The 25,114-nt window shown below is 41.0% G+C and overlaps 1 protein-coding gene across 2 annotated transcripts in view; it reads left to right on the top strand.

Moving 5' to 3' along the window:
• The window catches only part of LOC138964719 (uncharacterized), a 79,190-nt gene extending 55,601 nt beyond the window's left edge, over positions 1–23,589 (top strand). Inside the window, exons 1-5 of one of the 2 annotated variants that reach the window (XM_070336753.1) lie at positions 7,262–7,576; positions 10,204–10,485; positions 11,831–12,239; positions 17,985–18,107; positions 21,188–23,589. In XM_070336753.1, the coding sequence (XP_070192854.1) occupies positions 10,237–10,485; positions 11,831–12,239; positions 17,985–18,107; positions 21,188–21,618 (1,212 nt within the window). In that variant the 5' untranslated portion in view covers positions 7,262–7,576; positions 10,204–10,236 and the 3' untranslated portion in view covers positions 21,619–23,589. Of the gene's footprint in view, positions 1–7,261; positions 7,577–10,203; positions 10,486–11,830; positions 12,240–17,984; positions 18,108–21,187 lie in introns of those variants that run through there. The other variant, XM_070336751.1, reaches the window with a different exon arrangement.
• Positions 23,590–25,114: the final 1,525 nt, after the last annotated feature.

Here is a 25,114-nt window from a genome sequence, read left to right as displayed (position 1 = left end):
ATAACAGCTCAGCTCGGCGGCTGTGTCGGCGTGTTGTTGGTGGGACTTTCGGTTCAGCCGGAAGACAGTGAATCAACTGAGTCAATTGAGCTAGTTGCGTATACATAACTGATTTGCCTTGCGAGTAACCAAATACTGCAGCAGTTTGTCTAGCAGGTTTAAAAAAAACCAGGAATCTGCATATGTTTATTTTGCTTTAAATACGTGTGATTGTAGAACAGAATACGCAATCGGTGCTTACAACTAAATATAAGCTCCAGGGTATTATGCAAATGGATTCTTGTCAGTGTTCACTGATACAAACTGGCGCTAAATATAAAAACACAAACTCAAAATCTTTCAGTTTCGGGTCCTGGAGTTTTATTGTTCTGCAAACCATACAGTCTCAACAGTTGGTTGTCAGTTTTGGTTTGGTTGCCCAGATAATGCGCAAACGATTTGCTGACTACTAAGTAGGTTAAAACTGTTCATATGTAGGTCACCTACATCGGCTAAGGTGCAACGTTTAGCGATCGCTCCCTTCTTTCCCTTTGTAAAGCCGCCGGGACAGCCAGTCGCTCTGCGCTATATAAACAATACGGCTTGCAGCCTTCCTGTTTTCTTAGCGTACAACCCCTTCATGTCCCAAATAGATACTTATTCTGGGGACACAAATAGAAACTTACATACATAGCCTTCCTGTGTGGGGGCCCGGGTAGCTCAGGTGGTAGAGCACTGGACTTGTGATCGAAAGGTCGCTGGTTCGAATCCGGGCCGGGACAGACACGGGTCAACTTTATGTGCAGACCCAGAGACGGTATCCATCTCCCACCCCCGTGTCACCACAATGGCACGTTAAAGATCTTGGTCATTCTACCATAAGTGCAGATGGCTGATACCACCTAAACACGCATACATCACACGCCGAGGATGGTGGCACGCCTATTTTTTTCCACCGCAGGAACAACACCCAATTCGTTCCCCCGCAAGACGAACAACATGGTAGGTGTCTTCAAATAGTGCCTTAAAATAGTACATAACCAGACTTTCTAGTATTGAAGTTTATATCATACTGTTCGGTACTTTATTTTGCATTGGATCAGCTAGTTGTCTTACCATTTACACTCTTGTGTACTACATAAGAGAAGAAATGTCATCAAGACAAGTCAGACATACTGTCTCCCACGTTAAAAATGTTGAAATAACACAAAGCACGGTCAACAGAAGGGCTTAAATCTTTTTGCTGGTCAAAGTCAAACTACTTGTGGATACTGCTCTTCATTTTTAAGTTAAAGCTTAGCTTAGTTTAGACTCACGATCGGTTCAAAGATCAACAGTGAAATTTGACGGGGCCATCCCCGCAGCTTGGTCGATTTGCCTACTACACCCCACCGCACCACTAGGGTAAGATCCGCCGCCGTTATGTTTATCAGAAAAAAATGACATACAGCTATATTTTTTGTGTAAATCCACTAATTATGGATGTGATTGGCATCTGACATCTTCAGATGTACTCCATCATTTGGCACGAGCAATAAGTCACCGATTAACCATTGTTTTAGTGTGTGTGCGTGTGTGTGTGCGCGCGTGCGTGCGTGTATGTGTGTGTATGTGTGTGTGTGTGTGTGTGTGTGTGCGTGCGTGCGTGTGTGTGTGTGTGTGTGTGTGTGTGTGTGTGCGTGCGTGTGTGTGTGTGTGTGAAAGAATTGCACATAAATATGTCCACTTTACACAGGAAGCTGTGAGGTTGTTACTTTTTGCTTTGAGTCCAGAGATATACTCTGACAGGCATGCAAGACTTCATATGATGAGGAGAATCGTTTGTACTTGAAGGACTGTGCTTTTTAACAAAGCAGAATTATAAAACAAAAACAAAAGGCACTCAACTCTCTATCTCTGTTTTTCCTTTTTTTGTGGTCTGGAAAAACGTCACTAATATTTATACCAGTCTAAATAAACAAAACAAACCTGATTAACTGCGCGTCATATAAAACTGTCGAGCACACTTATTCTTGAATGTCATAGATAATCTAGTTTTGAACTTGTATTCACATAAAACCCTTTTATGGTGTATCGCTTTGCACAATTCTTGTATTAAGTTGAACTCTTTTCCATTTGCAGATACTCATCAGTGGTTACATGCTTGTAAAGCGATGACAGTTTTGTCAAGAAAATGAATTACATGTACATGCGTAAACTTTCATCTTGTAACTTTTTGATTAGTGCAGGTGCACAAACATGAATGCTACACAACTTTGGCTTTTTATTTGTTTTATTTCACCAACAAAAAACTCAAATTACAGTGCATTATCCAGAACAAAACACCTGTTGCATTTGAAAAACAAACACACCTTGTAACCTCTTTAGAAAGACAGCTTCACTAATCCTTACACATGTTGCAAACTTATTTCAGCCTGGATTCTGTGATTAACACATACTAAGTATATATATATATTTATGCATGTATGGACATCAAACACACACACACACACACACACACACGTACACAAGCACACACACACACGCACACACACACACACACACACACACACACACACACACACACACACACACACACACACACACACACACACACACACATTCTGCAAGTACAATTGTCTTTAAAATGTATAACTCAAGAACGCCCATAAAAAATTAAACAATCATAGAACGTGATTGTCAAACCATTCTGTTTCAACTTTAAAATGAATATTAACCGTGTTGATTTTCATCACAACCTTGCCAGTCAAATTAAAAAGAATGTAAACATTAAAAAACTTACTGAAGTTTCCGTGTGTTGTTAAAAAAGAAAAGGGATTTACATACTTTTTACGCTTTACATTTGAAATATCAGTGTCATGTGGGGTTTTCGGGCTACAGTCGGCTCCTACCCAGAGTGGAAGTGCTATGGTTCCTATGGGAAGGCTGGGATCACACAGCCGAGTGTCATTCACTTAACGAATGCGACTTTGAGGGTGCTCAGGTATACCTGACCAACACCGCAGGTGCGGCAGTTCTCGGGCCTGGTTGACGCCAGGATATATTATGACAGTAAGCGTAGAGTGCTGCCCTGTCACGTAGTCTCAAACCAAATTGGAAATCCAAAGCATCATTATAATCATCCTCATCTCATTAATCATCCAAAATATAAATTGTCCTTGCTCTTGTGGCCCTTCATGCCCAGAGCTCTCATGGTGACCTTGGTCTCAGTGTTCCTGTGCCTTCCTTCCCTGAATAGTAGTTCTGCTGTCAGTCTTCAACGTGTGACGTTCTGGGGGGTCGACGGAGGGACGTGGTGGCGGTCTGCTCTCTGGAGGGGACGCTCACTCAGTCTGGCTCCGCGACTTAAAGTCAATGTCGTTTGTAGGGGGCATAGTAGGTAGTGGGCTGCGTCCGTTAACTCGGGACAGACCCAGGCTACTGAACACCGTCGAAGTGACTCAGCAGAAGTGCAGTGTCATCTTCCGAGGGTAGCCTACCGCAGCGACCCGACATCCCCCCCTGAAGCGTCTGTAAAATCGACAAGTCTGGCAGCGGAACGAAATTCAGAGGTGGTTGGAGCAGCGAGTGCAGGGACGGGGCGGTGTGAGAGCACAACGGGACAAAGGAACAAGTGTAAAGGCGAAAAAAAAAAATCAAAAAATATAAATTAAAAAAAATAACATTAAACTTCTTCTTCTTCTTCTTCTTCTTCGGCGTTCCAGGAAAACATTAAACAAGTCGCGTAAGGCGAAAATACAACATTTAGTCAAGTAGCTGTCGAACTCACAGAATGAAACTGAACGCAATGCCATTTTTCAGCAAGACCGTATACTCGTAGCATCGTCAGTCCACCGCTCATGGCAAAGGCAGTGAAATTGACAAGAAGAGCGGGGTAGTAGTTGCGCTAAGAAGGATAGCACGCTTTTCTTTACCTCTCTTTGTTTTAACTTTCTGAGCGTGTTTTTAATCCAAACATATCATATCTATATGTTTTTGGAATCAGGAACCGACAAGAAATAAGATGAAAGTGTTTTTAAATTGATTTCGACAATTTAATTTTGATAATAATTGTTATATATTTAATTTTCAGAGCTTGTTTTTAATCCAAATATAACATATTTATATGTTTTTGGAAATCAGAATATGAAGGAGAATAACATGAACGTAAATTTGGATCGTTTTATAAGTTTTTATTTTTTTTTACAATTTTCAGATTTTTAATGACCAAAGTCATTAATTAATTTTTAAGCCACCAAGCTGAAATGCAATACCGAAGTCCGGGCTTCGTCGGAGATTACTTGACCAAAATTTCAACCAATTTGGTTGAAAAATGAGAGCGTGACAGTGCCGCCTCAACTTTCACGAAAAGTCGGATATGACGTCATCAAAGACATTTATCGGAAAAAAGAAAAAAACGTTCGGGAATATCATACCCAGAAACTCTCATGTCAAATTTCATAAAGATCGGTCCAGTAGTTTAGTCTGAATCGCTCTACACACACACACACACACACGCACAGACACACACACATACACCACGACCCTCGTCTCGATTCCCCCCTCGATGTTAAAACATTTAGTCATAACTTGACTAAATGTAAAAAATAACATTAAAAAAACACCAAGAGTCAATCTGTGGGCCTGAAACTCAACGGGCAACACTGAAAACCCGGGATCAGTCTCTTGTGTTCATTGCACTTGAACCCCAACGTCATCAACGCTCAGCTGATGTTTTCTCTCTCTTTCCTTTACATCTTTCTACCAGCAAGCGTACACATCGCACAAGATGCAGATATGAAAAGCCAGCATTGTGCACTGTCAGAGGGGAAGCATATCGATTGAAAATATACAATAAAATAAAAAGCGGAGCGAACGAAACCCAAGCAAACGAACCAGATGCCGGGTCACAATAAGAGAAAGAGGAGAGACAGAGACAGAGAGAGACAGAGAGAGACAGAGACAGACAGAGAGAGAGGGAGAGACAAGGACGGATAGAGACAGATAGACAGACAGACGGGCGCAGTGGCGTGGTTGTAAGACGTCGGCCTCCTAATCGGGAGGTCGTGAGTTCGAATCCCAGTCGCTGCCGCCTGGTGGGTTAAGGGTGGAGATGTTTCCGATCTCCCAGGTCAACTTATGTGCAGACCTGCTAGTGACTTAACCCCCTTCGTGTGTACACGCAAGCACAAGACCAAGTGCGCACGGAAAAGATCCTGCAATCCATGTCAGAGTTCGGTGGGTTATGGAAACACGAACATACGCAGCATGCCTACTCAACGAAAGCGGAGTGAAGCTGACTATGCTCGCAGAGTATAGTGTGGGGAACCCAAATGGGCAAACGAGCTCACAGGTAACTAGAACATTCTGGAACGCTGAAGAAGGAGGCCGACATCTTACCACCACACCACTGCGGAATGAATCGATTTTTGAAATAAAAACTATCGCTTTTGCTACGAGTTTGCATCAGTTTCAACACACTGACACGTACGTGTATTAAAACAGCTTCTTTGAGATTGGGACACCAGGAAACTTCTGGTCGATCACAGAAGGTAAACAGCTTCTTTGAGATTGGGACACCAGAAAACTTCTGGTCGATCACAAAAGGTAAACAGCTTCTTTGAGATTGGGACACCAGGAAACTTCTGTGTACGGTGGGATAACGGTGTCGCAAAATCAATGCTCATACACTGACAGAAAGAGTTCGTACACCCCGCAATGTCTATAGATACGTTTCTGGCTGGTCACAGTGAGTTGTAGGCCTACATTAAAGAGGCTACTACAACGAACTCAAATCAGTGCTCAGTGTGCACGAGAACATGTCCAACGACCATGTGCAATACTGTTTATATTTTCTTGTTCTGGTAGTATTCTATTTTCTACCATGTGGAAGTCATTGTGTGCGTGTGTGTGCGAGTGAGTGTGCGAGCGCGTGTGAGTACTGTTGTTAGTTTAGCATTGTGTTTTTGTTCCTTTTATTGTTACATGTTTGTCTACCATAATTCACCATTATTATTTTGACATTATTTCAAACTTGTTATATTACAATCGTCCGCCAAATTTCATTTGCTTTTAAGAGTACGCTCATAAGCCTAGCTTGTTGTGCTCCATGTTCCTTATTTCATGTATGCGGCAATATTCCAATGAAATTTACTGAATAAACTTGTTTAAACCAACATGTCCAACTGGGTGAGACCCAAACAGTGGGTCGGACTGGTTGAAATGTCAGTTTAAACCAAACCTACCCAGGGCTTGGATCGCACCCGGCTGAGCACTGTCTCATGCACACCACTCCTGGTTTTTAGTGAGATCGCACCATGCATCCAGTAGCTTCCAGGCCGAAATTTGCTTTTGAACGTTTGCACGAGAACAGATACAGATACAATACATGTACAATGCAAAGGCCGACCAGCATTTACATAATTATTACAATATAATTATCTCGTGCGTTTACTACAAAAACAACAAGTTGCGTAAGGCGAAATTACTACATTTAGTCAAGCTGTGAAACTCACAGAATGAAACTGAACGCACTGCATTTTTTCACAATGACCGTAGTCCGCCGCTCGTACAAAAGGCAGTGAAATTGACGAGCCTGTTTAGCGCGGTAGTGGTTGCGCTGTGCTGCACAGCACGCTTTTCTGTACCTCTCTTTGCTTTAACTTTCTGAGCGTGTTTTTAATCCAAACATATCATATCTATATGTTTTTGGAATCAGGAACCGACAAGTAATAAGACAAAATTGTTTTTAAATTCATTTCGGAAATTTAATTTTAATCATAATTTTTATATTTAATTTCAGAGCTTGTTTTTAATCCAAATATAACATATTTATATGTTTTTGGAATCAGAAAATGATGAAGAATAAGATGAACGTTATTTTGGATCGTTTTATAAAAAACTAATTTTAATTACAAGTTTTGAATTTTTAATGACCAAAGTCATAAATTAATTTGTAAGCCTCCAGGCTGAAATGCAATACCAAAGTCCGGCCTTTGTCGAAGATTGCTTGGCTAAAATGTCAATCAATTTTATTGAAAAATGAGGGTGTGACAGTGCCGCCTCAACTTTTACAAAAAGCCGGATATGACGTCATCAAAGACGTTTATCAAACAAAACAAAAATCTGGGGATATCATACCCAGGAACTCTCATGTAAAATTTCATAAAGATCGGTCCAGTAGTTTACTCTGAATCGCTCTACACACACACACGCACAGACAGACAGACACACACACACACACACACACACACACACACATACACACACACACACACACACACACACACACGCACATACACCACGACCCTCGTCTCGATTCCCCCTCTATGTTAAAACATTTAGTCAAAACTTGACTAAATGCAAACACAACAACAAAACATTTCTTACATTTTACTTGGTGTAGCAGGTAACACTAGTATTTCCTGAAGGTCGTAGAAACGTCACGTATATCCTGCCTGCGCGAACTGGCTAGAACGTGTACGAGCATTTTGTGTGCGATACCCACCACAGACTCTGTGATCGACCTGTGTAATTTGTTGAAAATAAAAAAGCAATACTATTTACCTTATGGTTTCGGTCGCGAGCGGTTGTCTACGCCAACGTCGTCTGCTGAACGGTATGTGTGTGTGTGTGTGTGTGTGTGTGTGTGTGTGTGTGTGTGTGTGTGTGTGTGTGTATGTAGTCACTAGTGTGTGCGTGTGTGTGTGTGTGTATGTAGTGTGTGCGTGTGTGGTGTGTGTGTGTGTGTGTTTGTGTGTGTGTGTGTGTGTGTGTGTGTGTGTCACAAAGATCTACAGCTAAATGTATGTGTAGTTTTTTTATGACGAGCAGTGTAGATTCTTATTGTAAACGTGGTTTTTTTTTAAACAAATTTAATTACTGTTTTAAACGCAATAATAGGACACGATGTGATGAGTAGAAGATTTTGTGGTTACCAGCAGGTAAAGCCCATCAAAGTCTAAAATCATTTTTTTCTTTCTCTAGTTTCTCCTTTTAACATTATACAGACACTAAGCAACAGTGAATACCACTTAGAGTGCAATATCTTCTATTTTATTTTTGACACTTGATGGACCCATGATCTGAGCTGTTCACATATCAAGTTATCAATACACTTCGTTTTCCTTTTCGTGGAGAAGTCTCGACTAGCACGCGAAGTTTTGAATCTCTATCTGGAGTCTGTAGTTTAACGCACCGAACTGACTGTGAGTATATTGTATTTAGATAACTTCGGAAGCCTCTTTTCCAAAAGTTTGTATTTAAAGAGGCCACAAAGAAGTCCTTCGGAACGAAGTGAACAAGTCGCGTAAGGCGAAAATACAACATTTAGTCAAGCTCAGTCGAACTCACAGAAATGAGAATGAAACTGAACGCATTGCATTTTTTCCGCAAGACCGTACACTCGTAGCATCGTCTGTCCACCGCTCGTGGCAAAGGCAGTGACATTAACAATCCAGAAAAGCGCGGTAGCGGTTGCGCTGAGGAGGATAGCACGCTTTTCTATATCTCTATTCTTTTTAACTCTCTGAACGTGTTTTTAATCCAAACATATCATATCTATATGTTTTGGGAATCCGGAACCGACAAGGAATAAGATGAAATTGTTTTAAAAACGATTTCGGAAATTTAATTTTAATCATAATTTTTATATTTTTAATTTTCAGAGCTTGCTTTTAATCCGAATACCGAATATAACATATTTATATGTTTTTGGAATCAGAACATGAAGAGGAATACGATAAACGTAATTTTGGATCGTTTTATTAAAAAAATAATTTTAATTACAATTTTCAGATTTGTAATGACTAATTTTTAAGCCTCCATGCTGAAATGCAATACCGAAGTCCGGCCTTCGTCGAAGATTGCTTGGCCAAAATGTCAATCAATTTGATTGAAACATGAAGGTGTGACAGTGCCGCCTCAACTTTTACAAAAAGCCGGATATGACGTCATAAAAGACATTTATCGAAAAAATGAAAAAAACGTCTGGGGATATCATACCCAGGAACTCTCATGTAAAATTTCATAAAGATCGGTCCAGTAGTTTACTCTGAATCGCTCTACACACACACACGCACAGACACACACACACACACACACACACACACACACACACACACACACACACACACACACACACACACACACATACACCACGACCCTCGTCTCGATTCCCCCCTCTATGTTAAAACATTTAGTCATAACTTGACTAAATGTAATGAGAAAGAATGTTTAAGATATTAAAACTTATTTTTTTATTTTTGTTTGTTTGTTGATAGAGGCTACTAAAGCAGGTTTTCATGAAAACGTAACTACTTAGATACCCTAATTAAAATACGTGTACCCCAACGCAGTTCACGAGACATACAAAAAATTCTTTTAATTATTTTATTATAAGAGGCTACAAAGCAGTATTCCATGAAATAGTAGTAACTGCGGGAGAAAATATTAATTGTTTATATTTAGTCAAGTTTTGACTAGATTTTTTAACATAGTCTGGTAATCGAGACGAGGGTGGTGATGTATACATGTATGTGCGTGTGCGTGTGTGTGTGAAGAGCGATTCCGAGAAAACTACTGGACCGATCTTCATGAAACTTCACACGAGAGTTCCCGGATGTGATATCCCAAAAACCGTTTTTCATTTTTCCAATGGAATTCATTGATGTCGTCAGATCATATCCGGCTTTTCATATTCATGTTTGTGAAAATTGAGGCGGCACTATCACGCCCTCGTTTTTAAATCAAATTGATTGAAATATTTGTCGAGCTATCGTTGACGAAGCCCGGACTATGGTATTGCATTTCAGTATGGAAGCTTAATAATTACACAATGAGATTGGTCATTAAAAATCTCAACATTTTAACAAAAATATAAATTCTAGCAATTCATCATCCCAAAAAGATGTCATCTTAATCTGTATAATTTTGTTTATGCCAGAAACATAATTATAAATATGTTATGTTAGACTTAAAAACAGCTTAGAAAGTTTGTTTTTTTAAGTATATATATGTGAAAAGCACGCTTTTCTATTAAGCGCTGTACGCTACTGCACTATACTGGCTTGTCACCTCAGGCGAATGCGAGCCGCTACGTTTTACACGTGAAAATCAGCGCTTTCAGTCTTGGTTGAGGATTATCTTTTTTCTCGTAAAATGCAGTACGTTCAGTATCATTTTGTGAGTTTGGCAGCTTGACTAAATCAAATTTCGCTTCACGCGACTTGTTTTTTGTTATCATAGGCTGCAGTAACCTTCGCGGAGAACTGAGGGAGAATGGCCACACCATTAAGAACGCTGAAGTATTGTGTTTTGCTGATGCTTGTAGCCGCTGGAATTCTGCTCATCTACGACGGGCGTTATGGGTTCAGTGCAACATTGTCTATGCCTTGGTATTCGTCATCCAACACGTCATTACAAGCCGGACAATGTCATGACGTACTGCAGACCATGACTAAAGGGATTTGGAAACAAAAAAGAATGACATCAGAGGAAGTGCAAAAGATGAGCCTCTTTCACAAAAGGGTATGTGCGATTCTTTGTCACTGCTTGGTTGCACTAAAATATTTTTTTTAATTCTAAATTAGACAGTCGTCGCAAACAAAATATTGACCATTATCATGACAGATGGCGATGATAGTCTAGCATAAAAATGTCTCTTATCGCCCCAACAGTTATACAGTTCAAGGTTGGGTTTTGTAATTATGTGACCACACACCAGGAAGACCTGTAAATAAAGATTTTAGCGCTGAGTTACTCAAATTGAAAACGGCCGTGTTGTGAGTGGGAATCCCAGAGTGTAATTCTCATTGTGACGCCTTTTTGCGCAAATCATAATTTTCGTCCTACCGTTCGCCCCTGCGTAATTCATGCACTATTCTTCTTCTTCTTCTTCTTCTTCTTCTTCTTCTTCTTCTTCTTCTTCTTCTTCTTCTTCTTCTTCTTCTTCGTTCATGGGCTTAGACTCCCACGTTCACTCATGTTTTTAGCACGAGTGGATTTTACGTGTATGGCCGTTTGTACCCCGCCCTTCAGGCAGCATACGCCGATTTCGGGGGAGGCAAGCTGGGTATTTTCGTGTTTCTATAACCCACCGAACTCTGACATGGATTACAGGATCTTTTCCGTGCGCACTTGGTCTTGTGCTTGCGTGTACACACGAAGGGGGTTAAGTCACTAGCAGATCTGCACATAAGTTGACCTGGGAGATCGGAAAAATCTCCACCATTAACCCACCAGGCGGCAGCGTCCGGGATTCAAACTCACGACCTCCCGATTAAGAGGCCGACGTCTTACCACCACGCCACTGCGCCCGTCATGCGCTATTCAATACTTGGTTTGGGACTTAACACATGGTGGCCGCCATTATTAGTCTCGGCTTTCCAATTTGTAGGGGGACCTCAAACTTCTGGTTACAAAACACGTGCAAAAAAGCAACTTTTAGACAAGAATTAAGAAAAGAGTTGTCACAGTCGCGCCAGATGTTGTTGTTGTTTCATGTTTGTCTATGGGGCTTAACGTCCTCCCAGGTAACTAATGACCTATATTGGGACCGCGCCAAATGTATCATGTTTTTAAACAAAGGGACGTAATCGCTTCTCGTTTTTTCCCAAGCTGAAAGTTATTAGGAATCTGTCGCTGTCTGTGCGGGAAATGTGTGTATGTGTGTGTGTGTGTGTGTGTGTGTGTGTGTGTGTGTGTGTGTGTGTGTGTGTGTGTGTGTGTTCGTTGCGTGCCACACTAACCCTAGGCTTTGTTGCTGTCTATCCAGTAGCTTTAAGGCTGTTACTAATAGTCAGTAAAAGTTGGTATCGTTTGGTGTGACTCGGGCGTTCATCTCTTAACGGTGTGTGAAACCTCGCTATCACAGGTGAGAGAGGAGGAACACAATCTTCCCAAAGGCGTACAGCGGACAGACAAACAATGTGGTAACATCAGTATCAGCGTAAAAAACAAGTGGACCCGAGCCTTGTGCGATTCTGAGGGTAATACGCCGTGTTGCTATGAAAACCACTGCGTCAACAAGCTTCCGGCGGAGTGCGCATGCTCCAATTGCTTCGACTTGCGCATTCCCGTCCACGCGGAGTATTCTGATTGGTTGCCCGTGGACCCTGTGTGTAAACCCCAGAACTGGTCGGTGGAGGATATTTGTCGTCTGCTGGAGCCGTCTACCTTATATTTTATCGGAGATTCCTTCATCAGACATGTCTACACGGCATTACTGTTGGCGGCTAGGGGTAATGACGTCACTGGAGCTTTCGCCTCCAAAATGCCGCAGGGTAAGTTCAAATTATATGTGCTAAGTAACCAGAAATAAGTTTGATGAATAAAATGAAAAGGTGCTCAGTATATTGTTCTAGGTTTTGCCGTTGATGGTTGTTCCTAAGTTTGAGATCGAGGTGTCAGTACTTAAGTCTGTGTCAATTTGTAAAGAACTTAGCTATTGTATTATGGTCTCTACACTTCGTCTATAGTTACAGTCCCAACGAATCGCGACAAAATAACTCTGAAAAGGACTCAGTAAATACTAGCAACCGTGAAGTGCGCTCGATTCCTATAAGTACGCTGTTTTTTTTGTAATATTAGTTTTTTTAGTCTTGAAACTGATGTTATGTGGGGACATTAATCCGAATCCGGGACCAGTTTCTCCGTTAGAAAAAGGTGAACTTATAGTAGCACACTTAAACACCAGAAGTTTGAGGAACAAACTTGATATTGTGGAAAGTGAAATTAGAGATTTTGACATAGTAACTTTATCTGAGACTTGGTTACCTGCTGGTAAGATGCAAGACCAATTTAATATTAATGGTTTCCATCCACTTGTGCGGAGAGACAGACCAGACGGAGCACACGGTGGTGTGGCAATATATGTTAAAGATTACTTATGCTGTAAAGAGAGAACAGATCTTTTGATTCCTAACCTTGAAGCCGCATGGATCGAAACCAAATTGAATCAAGAAACCATATTGATAGGCTCGTTTTACCGGCCTCCTAGTGCCCCTGTTGCTTATTGGCAACTGATCGATTCTTCTATTAAACAAGTTATGGCCACCCCTCACAAATTCATAATTCTTGGTGATTTTAATTCTGATTTTAATGACAACCCACCAAAGCAACTCACAGACATTTTGTATCTGAATAGCTTAAAGCAACTAGTTACATGTCCCACACGGATAACTGAAGATACGTCCACCTGTATCGACCTGATTATTACCCCAAGCACTGACATTGTTGATAAAGTAGAAGTTATTCCTCCCATTTGTAGTGATCACTCCGTACCAGTCGTTTATTTAAAGCATCATTTGAAGAAAACATCACACTCAAAAAGAACGATTTTAGATTATAGCAAACTAGATGATCAAAAGTTAATAGTTGAGTTACAGAAAATTGATTGGTCAAACATAGTGACTTTAGAAGATATTCATACCGCAGCTTCTCTTTTTTCGGAGCAGTTGTATTCGATCGTGAAAACCTGCTTGCCTGTCAAGGAAGTCACCATTCGGGAGGGAGACACACCCTGGATCACATCATATATTTTGAAATTAAAAGACCGAAAAAGATTTATTCATACTGTTGCTGTGCATGTAGACACACCACACGCTTGGGAACTCTTTCGTAAGATAAGGAACCAATACACAGATGCTATTCGAACGCGAAAGAAACAATATTTAGAGGAACTTGACGGGTCCGTATCTGATCCAAAGAAATTTGGTCAGAAGCAGTGGTGGAAGTTAGTTAACAGGTTTATGGCAAAGAAAGGCTCTGACCAAAACGAAATCCCGCCACTAACAGTTGATTGTAAAACCTATTTTGAAGACCAGGAAAAGGCTGAATTATTTAATATGTCTTTTGTTAAACAATCAGAAATAAACGACACAGACGATAATGTTCCCGATATAGACAATGCTGAGTTTTTTGTCGACGATATGGTCGTGACTTCCGAAGAAGTGAAAAGTGTAATAGAAAGTCTTGATACATCTAAAGCTGTCGAGCCTGATAAAATTCATAATAAGATTCTTATTGCAAGTTTACCTATAATAGCAGAACCTCTATCTATTTTATTTACAAGATCATTAAATGAGGGTGTATTTCCAAGCATATGGAAAACAGCACACATAACACCGATATTTAAAAAGGGGGATAAAGGAGACTGTTCAAATTATCGTCCCATCTCACTCTTAAGCTGCGTAGGTAAAGTTCTTGAAAAATGTGTCCAGAAACATGTGTTTGATTATTTTGTATCGAATAACATAATCACACCTTCCCAGTCTGGTTTTATTCCCGGTGACTCTACTGTGTACCAGTTAACATGCCTATATAACGACTTTTGCAAGTCACTCGACGACAGCATTACTGTCCAGGCAATCTTTTTCGACATTTCCAAAGCATTTGACAGAGTCTGGCACAAAGGTCTTCTGAGAAAGTTATTTGCACTAGGGATTCGAGGTCAGATGTCTAATTGGTTGCAAAACTATTTAACTGATCGAACACAAGCAGTGGTGCTTAAAGGAAGTATGTCTAGCTACTTACCTGTGCAAACAGGCGTTCCACAAGGCTCTATTCTAGGACCTCTCCTTTTTCTGGTTTACATCAACGACATAGTTGATAACGTTGAATCCATTATTAAACTGTTTGCCGACGATACAAGTATGTATTTAAGCCTGGAAAATTCTCAGATGCGAACAGATATGTTTAACTCAGATCTTGATAAAATCGACCAGTGGGCTAGACAGTGGAAAGTTAAATTTAATCAAAGTAAAACAAAACTTCTGAATATAAGCAGGAAAAGAAATCCAGATTACATCCCTTTAAACTTCGGTGGCACAATTTTACAAGAAACTGAAAGTCACAAACATCTTGGTATTATTATTCAGAATAACGGTAAGTGGGAGTTACATATTAAATCTGTTATAGCAAAATGCCGTACGCTAGTAGCTTGCTTACGATCTTATAAATATAGACATATAGACTAGGCAGAAAAGCTTTAGAAACAATGTATAAATCCTTCATATTGCCACATTTTGATTATGCTGATGTTCTCTGGGACAACTGCCCTAAGGAGTTAGCCACCGAGCTCGAAAGTATTCACTTAGATGCAATTCGAACCATTGTTGGAGCAGTCCGCGGTACAAGCCATCAAAAATTGTACGATGAGTCAGGCTTTATTTCATTACTAGAGAGGCGAAAACGTCATAAATTGATATTATTTCACAAGATCGTTCACCGCAAGGTGCCAAACTACTTATTAGCGATATTGCCACCATTGATATCAACTAATAACCCATATCACCGGCGCAGACCTCTAGACAGGAAAGTTCCATCGTTTAAAACTGAATTATACAGAAACTCATTTCTCCCATCTACTACACAACTCTGGAATTCTTTACCAGACTATATAAAACTTAGTGATTCCTTAAGTGAATTTAAGCACTTTTTGTCAAAAAACGATTTAAGTCCGCCGTGTTATTTTTATTCTGGAGATCGCATGTCACAAATAATTCACTGTAAGCTCAGGTTATATATAAATGATCTCAATAACGATCTAGTGAGACGTCACGTTGCTACAGATGCATCTTGTGAATGCGGATTCCCGTCCGAATCCGTACAACACTTCATATTCGATTGTCCAAATTATCGCGAAGCACGTCAAGAAACTATACATACCCTCCCTAATCACATAATTCACCTCCCCCACCTTTTAAACGGAGACAGACAGTATTCTTTAGATTTGAACAGGAAAAAATTTTACACCGTACACTCGTTCGTTGAACGTTCAGGCCGCTTTGGGTAAATCAGAATAAATGCTCTACAAGCCGGACAACAACTTTAACTTCTGCACATCTTCTACCCATCCCTCTTCTTTTATTCATCTTCTTTCACTCCTTCCTTCCTTTACTGTCTTTCTTTATAATCATTATGCAACGTTCATTACGTTATTAATATATTTGGTTTATTGAGACAAATTTTTCAGCCGTTACCGCCTTATGTTGTACTGTCATGCAGGAACACCACTATAAGCTTCTAGCTTGTTGCTGTTTCTGTGAACTTTGTATACATGTCATGATTGTAACCTTTGTTAAAATAAACTTATGTTTAAACCAATTTGTAAAGATTGCCGCATTTCTGAGCTACCACTTACCTTATTTTAATGTACGCAGAGCGCCTCCATCAAGGTGTCCATGACACGGACAGACATGCGATCGCTTTCAGTATGCACCGTGCGCAGTTGCCTAGAATTAGGTCAAGTAATGCTGATGGGGTCTATGTCGACCAAAAGAGTGGGATCCCCTTGTAGGTGGAATCCCTGTAGGGGGATTCCCTGTATACAGGGAATCCCACAGTGTGGAGTTCTTCAATAAAACTTGCAAAACATACTCGAATTTCTAAGAAATATCAAAAAAGATAGAAAAACATCAAATTCTACCGATGTCGCTAAGCTTCACGTGACTTTCAGCGACATTAGCGAAACTGTACAGGAACTACACCCTGTGGTATTCCCTGTATACAGGAACTCCACCTACAGGAACTCCACCTACAGGGAATCCCACTCTTTTGGTCGACATAGACCCCATCAGCTCAAGTAATAGTAGCGTACGTCTAGATGTTCGAACAACAATCCCATACACATTCAACTAGTACATACTACTGGTCACTTTAGTGTTGTCAACATAATGACTACACGATAATGGAGTCTTTGAAGCGAAGAGGTCGCAATATTTACCTAAAACTAAGACTTTTCATTTCCCGCACATTTACACTTTATGAGGACAAACATTTTGAAAAGAAATTAAGTAATCCCTGACCGAGCAATTTTTGTGAACGCGAAATTTCCCACAAAAGAACAAGTATTCTTTGACCTCAACCCCTTTCTCTCTCAACACATGCACGAATCTGTCAAATTATTCAAAGGGGTAAAATAAATAAATCAAAAACAAAAGATTGACTCTTATCGCGTCTTGAGCTATGCAGTACGGTAGGGGGTTGTGATAATGTTACCATATGCCAGTAATGTTCGCATTTCACACACTAGCCAGAACTGAATTTACCCAATGAACCCAGAGTTCGACAAGACAAAACACACGAGGAATACCTTAGAATTAATATTTGAGCGTTCTGTTTTTCAAATCAAAATACTTTGTTGGGCAGTCTTCCGAGACGGTACACATTCTGAAATGGACAGTGCGTTGAAGCTGTGTAATGTGTTTTACCCCAGTATAGCACGGAATGTGCATGCGTTTGCTAGACTGCAAGTTTGAATTCCTGAATCTAACGGTTTTATCTGCTTCGACGAATGCGTGCCCACCAGGACTGAATAACACATGACGAGGAACGGAAGTCGGAACTCTTGACGAAGGAGAGCGGATGAAGAAAACCGTTCGCCGATTAACATTTCTTCAATTAATTAGTATAATAAAGGTGTTGTGATGCACAAAGTCATGTCAGGAAATGCACCGGAGACATTACGTGATAATTGTATTTTGAACCAGAACAGACTGAAAATCATAAAACCGACCTCACGTATTGACCTTTTCAAATCAAGCCTTCTTTATTCAGGTGCGGTCCTGAGGAACTCACTGCCAATTTTTTTTAAACATAAAACAAACACACACACAGCTTCAAAGAATATTACATGTCACACAATGCAAAATGACAATTGATGAATGTGTACTGAAAATTTAGTGAAAATGCTGTAAAGTATTTTTAATATTTGTATCTGTATATACAGTTATAATATGTAAAGTTTGCTCTAATAGTTCTTTGATTATATTTTTTTCTGTTGTAGTTGATTCTGTCTTAGGGCGAGGGTTGGATGTAAAAAAAAAAAAAGCATATATTCTTGCTACCCATTACCCTCCATAATAAAGGTTTTGTCTTGTCTTGTCTTGCCTTGTCTCTCATCTCTCATTCAGGGGTTTAGATAAAGCATCCGAGCATGGTGATGCTTTCACTTTCACAGAACACTTTTTGTTTTAGCAGAATTAGAACACTTGGATTGTTTCTAAAGTTTTCTTTCTGATTTCTAGAACTACGATCCAGGTGCTCGGGTATCTACATGTTCACGGAAAAAGTGTGTCGACTGTGGTTGGATCAGAATACTCGGGTCTGCAACGGCACCGTTACCCTACGTCTGCGATATCTGTATTCAGGTAAGACCTCTAGATATATATACCCTTCCAAAAAAGTTATGGACCACTTTTTCAAATGCATGCCGAATAGAAATGACAAGGTTGAACGATTTAATTTTTTCATTACGTTTTATTGAATAACCAATTAAGGACTGTCTGAATTTTATTTCAAACACGGCAGCTAAAACAAAACTAGAGGTTACTCTCGACAACCCCCTGATTTCAAATTTACAATAGAAGTGTGTATTACAACGAAGAACTGCAAAGTCTCACCCCGACTGCGATCACAAGTCTATCTGCCCACTACATGGTAGTCACTAGTGAGAGTTCCTACGACTTGAGATGATCCTTCCCAGACCGCCACAGAGGTCCGATCAAACGATCTTGTTCTAGAACAGCGCCATCTGCAAAGCGCTCTCTACGACACCTCCAGACTCTTTTGCGTCCATCAGGAGGATCAAAGAAGAAGCGGGACCCATCTGTAAACAGGAACTGAGCCTTCCGTTGATGATTAGCACCTCACATGATGAGTGCATCAGGCTCTGTGGGCAGCTCGGTTGTTAGCAGTCAGTCTTGTTCTGGAGACTGGACGTCTTGCACCAAAGTTAATGGCATGTAAGCAGTTTCAAAAAGATTGATCACTTACACAAGTGATGGTGGGAGGTCGTGGTGGATGCCGGCTGCCGTTTGCAGTAACTATTCTTTGCTGCATGGCCTTCATTTAAATGAAACGATCCTCCATTGTTGTGGTGACTGTTGGCCTACCATAACATTGTCGTTACTGCGCTCTTCCAATTGCTGGAAGCTCTGCCTTAATTTCATGATGTTGGAGTGAGACACTGTAACACTCTGAGCCACTTGCCTGGCAGCAACAACATCTTGTAGCCATCCAATTGCCCTCTCCCTATCCAAGTCGCTCCGTTTTCGTCATGGGGGCATGGTGTTGCATTATTTAGTCAGTGTTTCATTTTAAAAATAACAAGTTTCATGGCCCAAACATTTCATGGCCCAAACCCTGTTGTAGCACGTGCATCACTAGTTTTTGCCCTGGCATGTTCTCACTAATTTTCAAGTTGGATTAGAGAAAAATGACGAGAGAGTCTTTGTGTGTGTGTATGTGTGTGTGTGGGGATGTGTGTGTGTGTGTGTGTGTGTGTGTGTGTGTGTCTTTTCTTTATTTGGTGTTTAACGTCGTTTTCAACCACGAAGGATATATCGCGACGGGGAAAGGGGGGAGATGGGATAGAGCCACTGTCTTGTCAATTGTTTCTTGTTCACAAAAGCACTAATCAAAAATTTGCTCCAGGGGCTTGCAACGTAGTACAATGTATTACCTTACTGGGAGAATGCAAGTTTCCAGTAAAAAGGACTTAACATTTCTTACATACTGCTTGACTAAAATCTTTACAAAAATTGACTATATTCTATACAAGAAACACTTAACAAGGGTAAAAAGAGAAACAAAATCCGTTAGTCGCCTCTTACGACATGCTGGGGAGCATCGGGTAAATTCTTCCCCCTAACCCGCGGGGGGGGGGGGGGTGTGTGTGTGTGTGTGTGTGTGTGTGTGTGTGTGTGTGTGTGTGTGTGATCTGCGATGAAGAAAGCTGAAAGGACGCAATGTGGTCACACCTATCTCGAGATATAAGCGTCGCACACAACCAGGGACCTTACATTATGTGATTCCTATTCACGGTGTCTTTCTGCGTGCATATTTACTCGTGCTATGCAAAGCATGGTCCTCTTTGCTGGCACCTTAACTTGTGCTATACAAAGCATGGTCCAATAACGACAAAACAGTCACTGTACACAATGTCTCTCTACAAGCACTTCTGCTCGTGACATTTAAAGCATGACCCCGTAACCACAAAACAGTCACTGTTCACAATTTCATGTTTCAGGCACCTCCATTTTTGCTATGCAAAACAGTGTCCCATAAGCACAAAACAGTCACTTTTCGCAATTTCATGTTGCAGGTACATCTTCTGGTGCCATCCAAAGCATGACCCCATAACCACAAAACAGTCACTGTTCACAAGGTCATGTTGCAGGTACATCTACTGGTGCCATCCAAAGCATGACCCCATAACCACAAAACAGTCACTGTTCACAATGTCATGTTGCAGGTACATCTTCTGGTGCCATCCAAAGCATGACCCCATAACCACGAAACAGTCACTGTTCACAATAACCCTTTGCAGGTACATCTACTGGTGCCATCCAAGCATGACCCCATAACCACAAAACAGTCACTGTTCACAATGTCATGTTGTAGGTACATCTACTGGTGCCATCCAAAGCATGACCCCATAACCACAAAACAGTCACTGTTCACAATGTCATGTTGCAGGTACATCTACTGGTGCCATCTAAAGCATGACCCCATAACCACAAAACAGTCACTGTTCACAATATCTCTTTGCAGGTACATCTACTGGTGCCATCCAAAGCATGACCCCATAACCACAAAACAGTCACTGTTCACAATGTCATGTTGCAGGTACATCTACTGGTGCCATCTAAAGCATGACCCCATAACCACAAAACAGTCACCGTTCACAATGTCATGTTGTAGGTACATCTACTGGTGCCATCCAAAGCATGACCCCATAACCACAAAACAGTCACTGTTCACAATGTCATGTTGCAGGTACATATACTGGTGCCATCTAAAGCATGACCCCATAACCACAAAACAGTCACCGTTCACAATGTCATGTTGTAGGTACATCTACTGGTGCCATCCAAAGCATGACCCCATAACCACAAAACAGTCACTGTTCACAATGTCATGTTGCAGGTACATCTACTGGTGCCATCCAAAGCATGACCCCATAACCACAAAAACAGTCACTGTTCACAATGTCATGTTGCAGGTACATCTACTGGTGCCATCTAAAGCATGACCCCATAACCACGAAACAGTCACTGTTCACAATGTCATGTTGCAGGTACATCTACTGGTGCCATCTAAAGCATGACACCATAACCACAAAACAGTCACTGTTCACAATGTCATGTTACAGGTACATCTACTGGTGCCATCTAAAGCATGACCCCATAACCACAAAACAGTCACTGTTCACAATGTCTCTTTGCAGGCACTATGAACACATCCATCCACAAGACGGTGTTGTCCCTGCAGAACAAGACTCGCAGCCTGGTTTTTCTCGGGGTAGGTTTTCACAACAAGCTCAACGTGGATATTGTCACCAAGGGTCTCCTCAAGCCCCTGCTGACCGCTATGAAGTCCAAGCGTCTGCAGTGGCCCAGGCTTGTGTGGGCCCCGGTGCACCAGTTCGGCATGATGCGGACTTCACAGACTGGTGTCGACGTCAACATGGCCAGGGAGTTCAACAGACGTGTAGAGGAGTTCCTGACTCCCTGGGGAGTGCCTGTGTTTAACACTTTCACCTTGACGGACAACGTGACCAGCTTCGACGGACAGCATTACGGCTTTGGTGTCAACCGCATGAAAGTCAGGATACTGTTGCATTACCTGCAAGAGCTGAAGTCACTAGGGCGGTGGTAGCAGTATAGGTTACATCCTCGCCAATGGCTCTATATGCATGATACCCATTTCGAGACAGAGCGTAAGAAAATGAGGTCGTCACTCGAGGGGGACGGGCGCGATGGCCTAGTGGATAAGGCGCCGGCATCCCAAGTGGAAGGTCGTGGGTTCGAATCCCGACCGCGCCTGGTGGGTTAAGGGTGGAGATTTTTCCGATCTCCGAAGTCAACTTATGTGCTTTGATTTTTGTGGCGAAAAAGAGATTGTAATAGGAAGGCCTTTGAACAGGTAAAAAGAAACGTTTTTACATTTAGTCAAGTTTTGACTAAATGTTTTAACATAGAGGGGGGAATCGAGACGAGGGTCGTGGTGTATGTGTGTGTGTGTGTGTGTGTGTGTGTGTGTGTGTGTGTGTGTGTGTGTGTGTGTGTGTGTGCGTGTGTGCGTGCGTGTGTGTGTACGTGCGTGTGTGTGTGTGTGTGTAGAGCGATTCAGAGTAAACTACTGGACCGAAATTTTTCATGAGAGTTCCTGGGTATGATATCCCCAGACGTTTTTTCATTTTTTTGATAAATGTCTTTGATGACGTCATATCCGGCTTTTTGTAAAAGTTGAGGCGGCACTGTCACACCCTCATTTTTCAATAAAATTGATTGAAATTTTTGGCAAAGTAATCTTCGACGAAGGCCGGACTTTGGTATTGCATTTCAGCTTGGAGGCTTAACATTTAATTAATGACTTTGGTCATTAAAAATCTGAAAATTGTAATTTAAATTATGTTTTCATAAAACGATCCAAAATTACGTTTATCGTATTCTTCATTATTTTCTGATTCCAAAAACATATAATTATGTTATATTCGGATTATAAACAAGCTCTGAAAATTAAAAATGTAAAAATTATGATTAAAATTAAATTTCCGAAATCGATTTAAAAACAATTTCATCTTATTCCTCGTCCGTTCCTGATTCCAAAAACATATAGATATGATATGTTTGGATTAAAAACACGTTCAGAGAGTTAAAAAGAATAGAGATATAGAAAAGCGGGCTATCCTCCTCAGCGCAACCGCTACCGTGCTTTTCTGTATTGTTAATTTCACTGCCTTTGCCACGATGCTACGAGTGTACGGTCTTGCGGAAAAAATGCTTTGCGTTCAGTTTCATTCTGTGAGTTCAACTGAGCTTGACTAAATGTTGTATTTTCGCCTTACGCGACTTGTATGTTATGACATTGAAAAGGGTAGCCAATATTAGGCAAATGCAAATTTCGTTTTTATTACAATGGGTAACTCATTTGAGTAAAGCGAATGCAAATGATAATGTATAACTTACAGCAGCAAAGTTTGATTTTTTGAAAGTTGGATACAACAAGGTGTATTGGTGTTGACTGATATTGTATGTTTGGGAGAAATATTGTCGTTTCAAGGTATATGTGATTTGATTGGACATTCGCCCAACCGAATTCTTGAATATAATGTTGTGAAAGTTGCTGTATCACCAATTATGAGGGAAAATGTTGTAAGAAAAAATAATGATGTTTGTAATACCTGTCCACCCTTTAACGGCAAGAGTTTTTTAAGTGCCAAAGAATATAGGAAAGAGATCATTAATATGAAAACAGATGTACCATGTTCAGGAGGATTTTGGAAGAGAAAGTTTAACGTATAAATTAATGAACGGTTTTGGATTATTGCCTGTCAAGCAACACAAGAAACAAGGTTAAGAGTATTAAGCCTATATTGGAAAATCATGCACAACATGTATTCGACCAACACCCTCCTGTGTAAAATGAAAGTAACAGAAACATATAAGTGTAATTATTGTTTTGATTCAATTGATTTTATTGAACATTTCTTTTTTGAATGCCCGGTTGTACACAGATTTTGGAAGTTGATTGAAGAATTGTATTTGTCGTATTTTGGACATTAAGGTTGTTATGAAAGTGAGTGATGTCTTATTTGGTATGAATATTAAAATGGGTACAAAGACACAGATGCATAAATTAAATCACATTATTTTGATTGGAAAGATGTGCGTTAGTATATCCAACAAAATCGTTTTTACCGTTGGAAAGTATTTTTAATAGGCAGTTGCAAATTAGAAGCATATTTCTCGACAGGCGCAGTGGCGTGGTGGTAAGATGTCGGCCTCCTAATGGGGAGGTCGTGAGTTCGAATCCCGGTCGCTGCCGCCTGGTGGGTTAAGGGTGGAGATTTTTCCGATCTCCCAGGTCAACTTATGTGCAGACCTGCTAGTGACTTAACCCCCTTCGTGTGTACACGCAAGCACAAGACCAAGTGCGCACGGAAAAGATCCTTGTCAGAGTTCGGTGGGTTATAGAAACACGAAAATACCCAGCATGCCTCCCCCGAAATCGACGTATGCTGCCCGAATGGCGGGGTAAAAACGGTCATACTTGTAATAATCCACGCGTGCTAAAAACATGAGTGAACGTGCGGTCAATGCGCATGCGCTAACATGGGGGGATTAATCAGGTCGTGAACAACCTAACCCTTACCCTAACCCTTACCCTAATCCTAACCCTAATCCTAACCCTAACGGCCTAACCCATGGTTCGTTCGGTCAAAGGGTCGCATTTTTTAAGTCAAAGATTGGCGCATGCGCATTGACCGCAATGAGAAGGATTGTTCATCAGAGGTTTCAGTTCGTGACATTATGAATTCAGTTAGGGTCACAACACTTGACGACCTGTTTAATTAGACATTAAAGTGCGATTTAAAACATACTCTTTTGTTCCACAAAGAGTCAGTACGGAGAAACGACCATCAAAACGGAAAAAATCGGTACAGAAAGACAAACAACGGCGTTTGACTTGTTGTATGTTAGATAATCTGCATGAAACAACCTAACGGTTGGTGTAATAATACGAGCCTAATGTTTCATACATTTGCTTAAAGTAAAATCAGACTGATAAACGTCAAACTGACCTCAAACGAGAACACTTTTCAAACACACCCGATCGGAATCGCCACTGGATGCACGCCCCGAAGCGAGTACGCACCGTTGGCGTTTCCGGCGATTCTCCGACGTGTGGTTGTCCATCGAAAGAAAAAGACTGTGCAGGTCACCATCCTCGCTTGGTGTCGGGTATGTGCACTTTTTTTCCGTGTTCATGTATGTGCGTGTGTTTGTGTTCGTGTGTGTGTGGGAAAAGGTTTGATTCAACATACTATTCACTCAAAACATAAGAAAACGCAAGCGATGTATTGATGTGATTGACTTCTTGCTTGGACGAAGTTCGTAAACACATGCCAGCAGTGTGTGTCAGTGTGTGTGTGTGTGTGTGGTTGTATCTACGTGTGTGTGTGTGTGTGTGGTTGTATCTACGTGTGTGTGTGTGTGTGTGCATGCGTGCGTCTGTGTGTTTTATTGGTTGTTTGGGGGAGCGTTTTGAGTGCCTACCTTTTTTTTTTACTTCAAAGTGTCAGTATAACTACGTTTCGACTAACACGAGAATGCCGGTGTAACACGAGAAAGTTACTCCCACGAAATTT

This window comes from Littorina saxatilis, linkage group LG4 (genome assembly GCF_037325665.1).
Source record: "Littorina saxatilis isolate snail1 linkage group LG4, US_GU_Lsax_2.0, whole genome shotgun sequence".
In the NCBI taxonomy this organism is placed as follows: domain Eukaryota; kingdom Metazoa; phylum Mollusca; class Gastropoda; order Littorinimorpha; family Littorinidae; genus Littorina; species Littorina saxatilis.
Note: the sequence above shows the minus strand (reverse complement) of the source record. Positions and strands in the feature narration are given on the sequence as shown.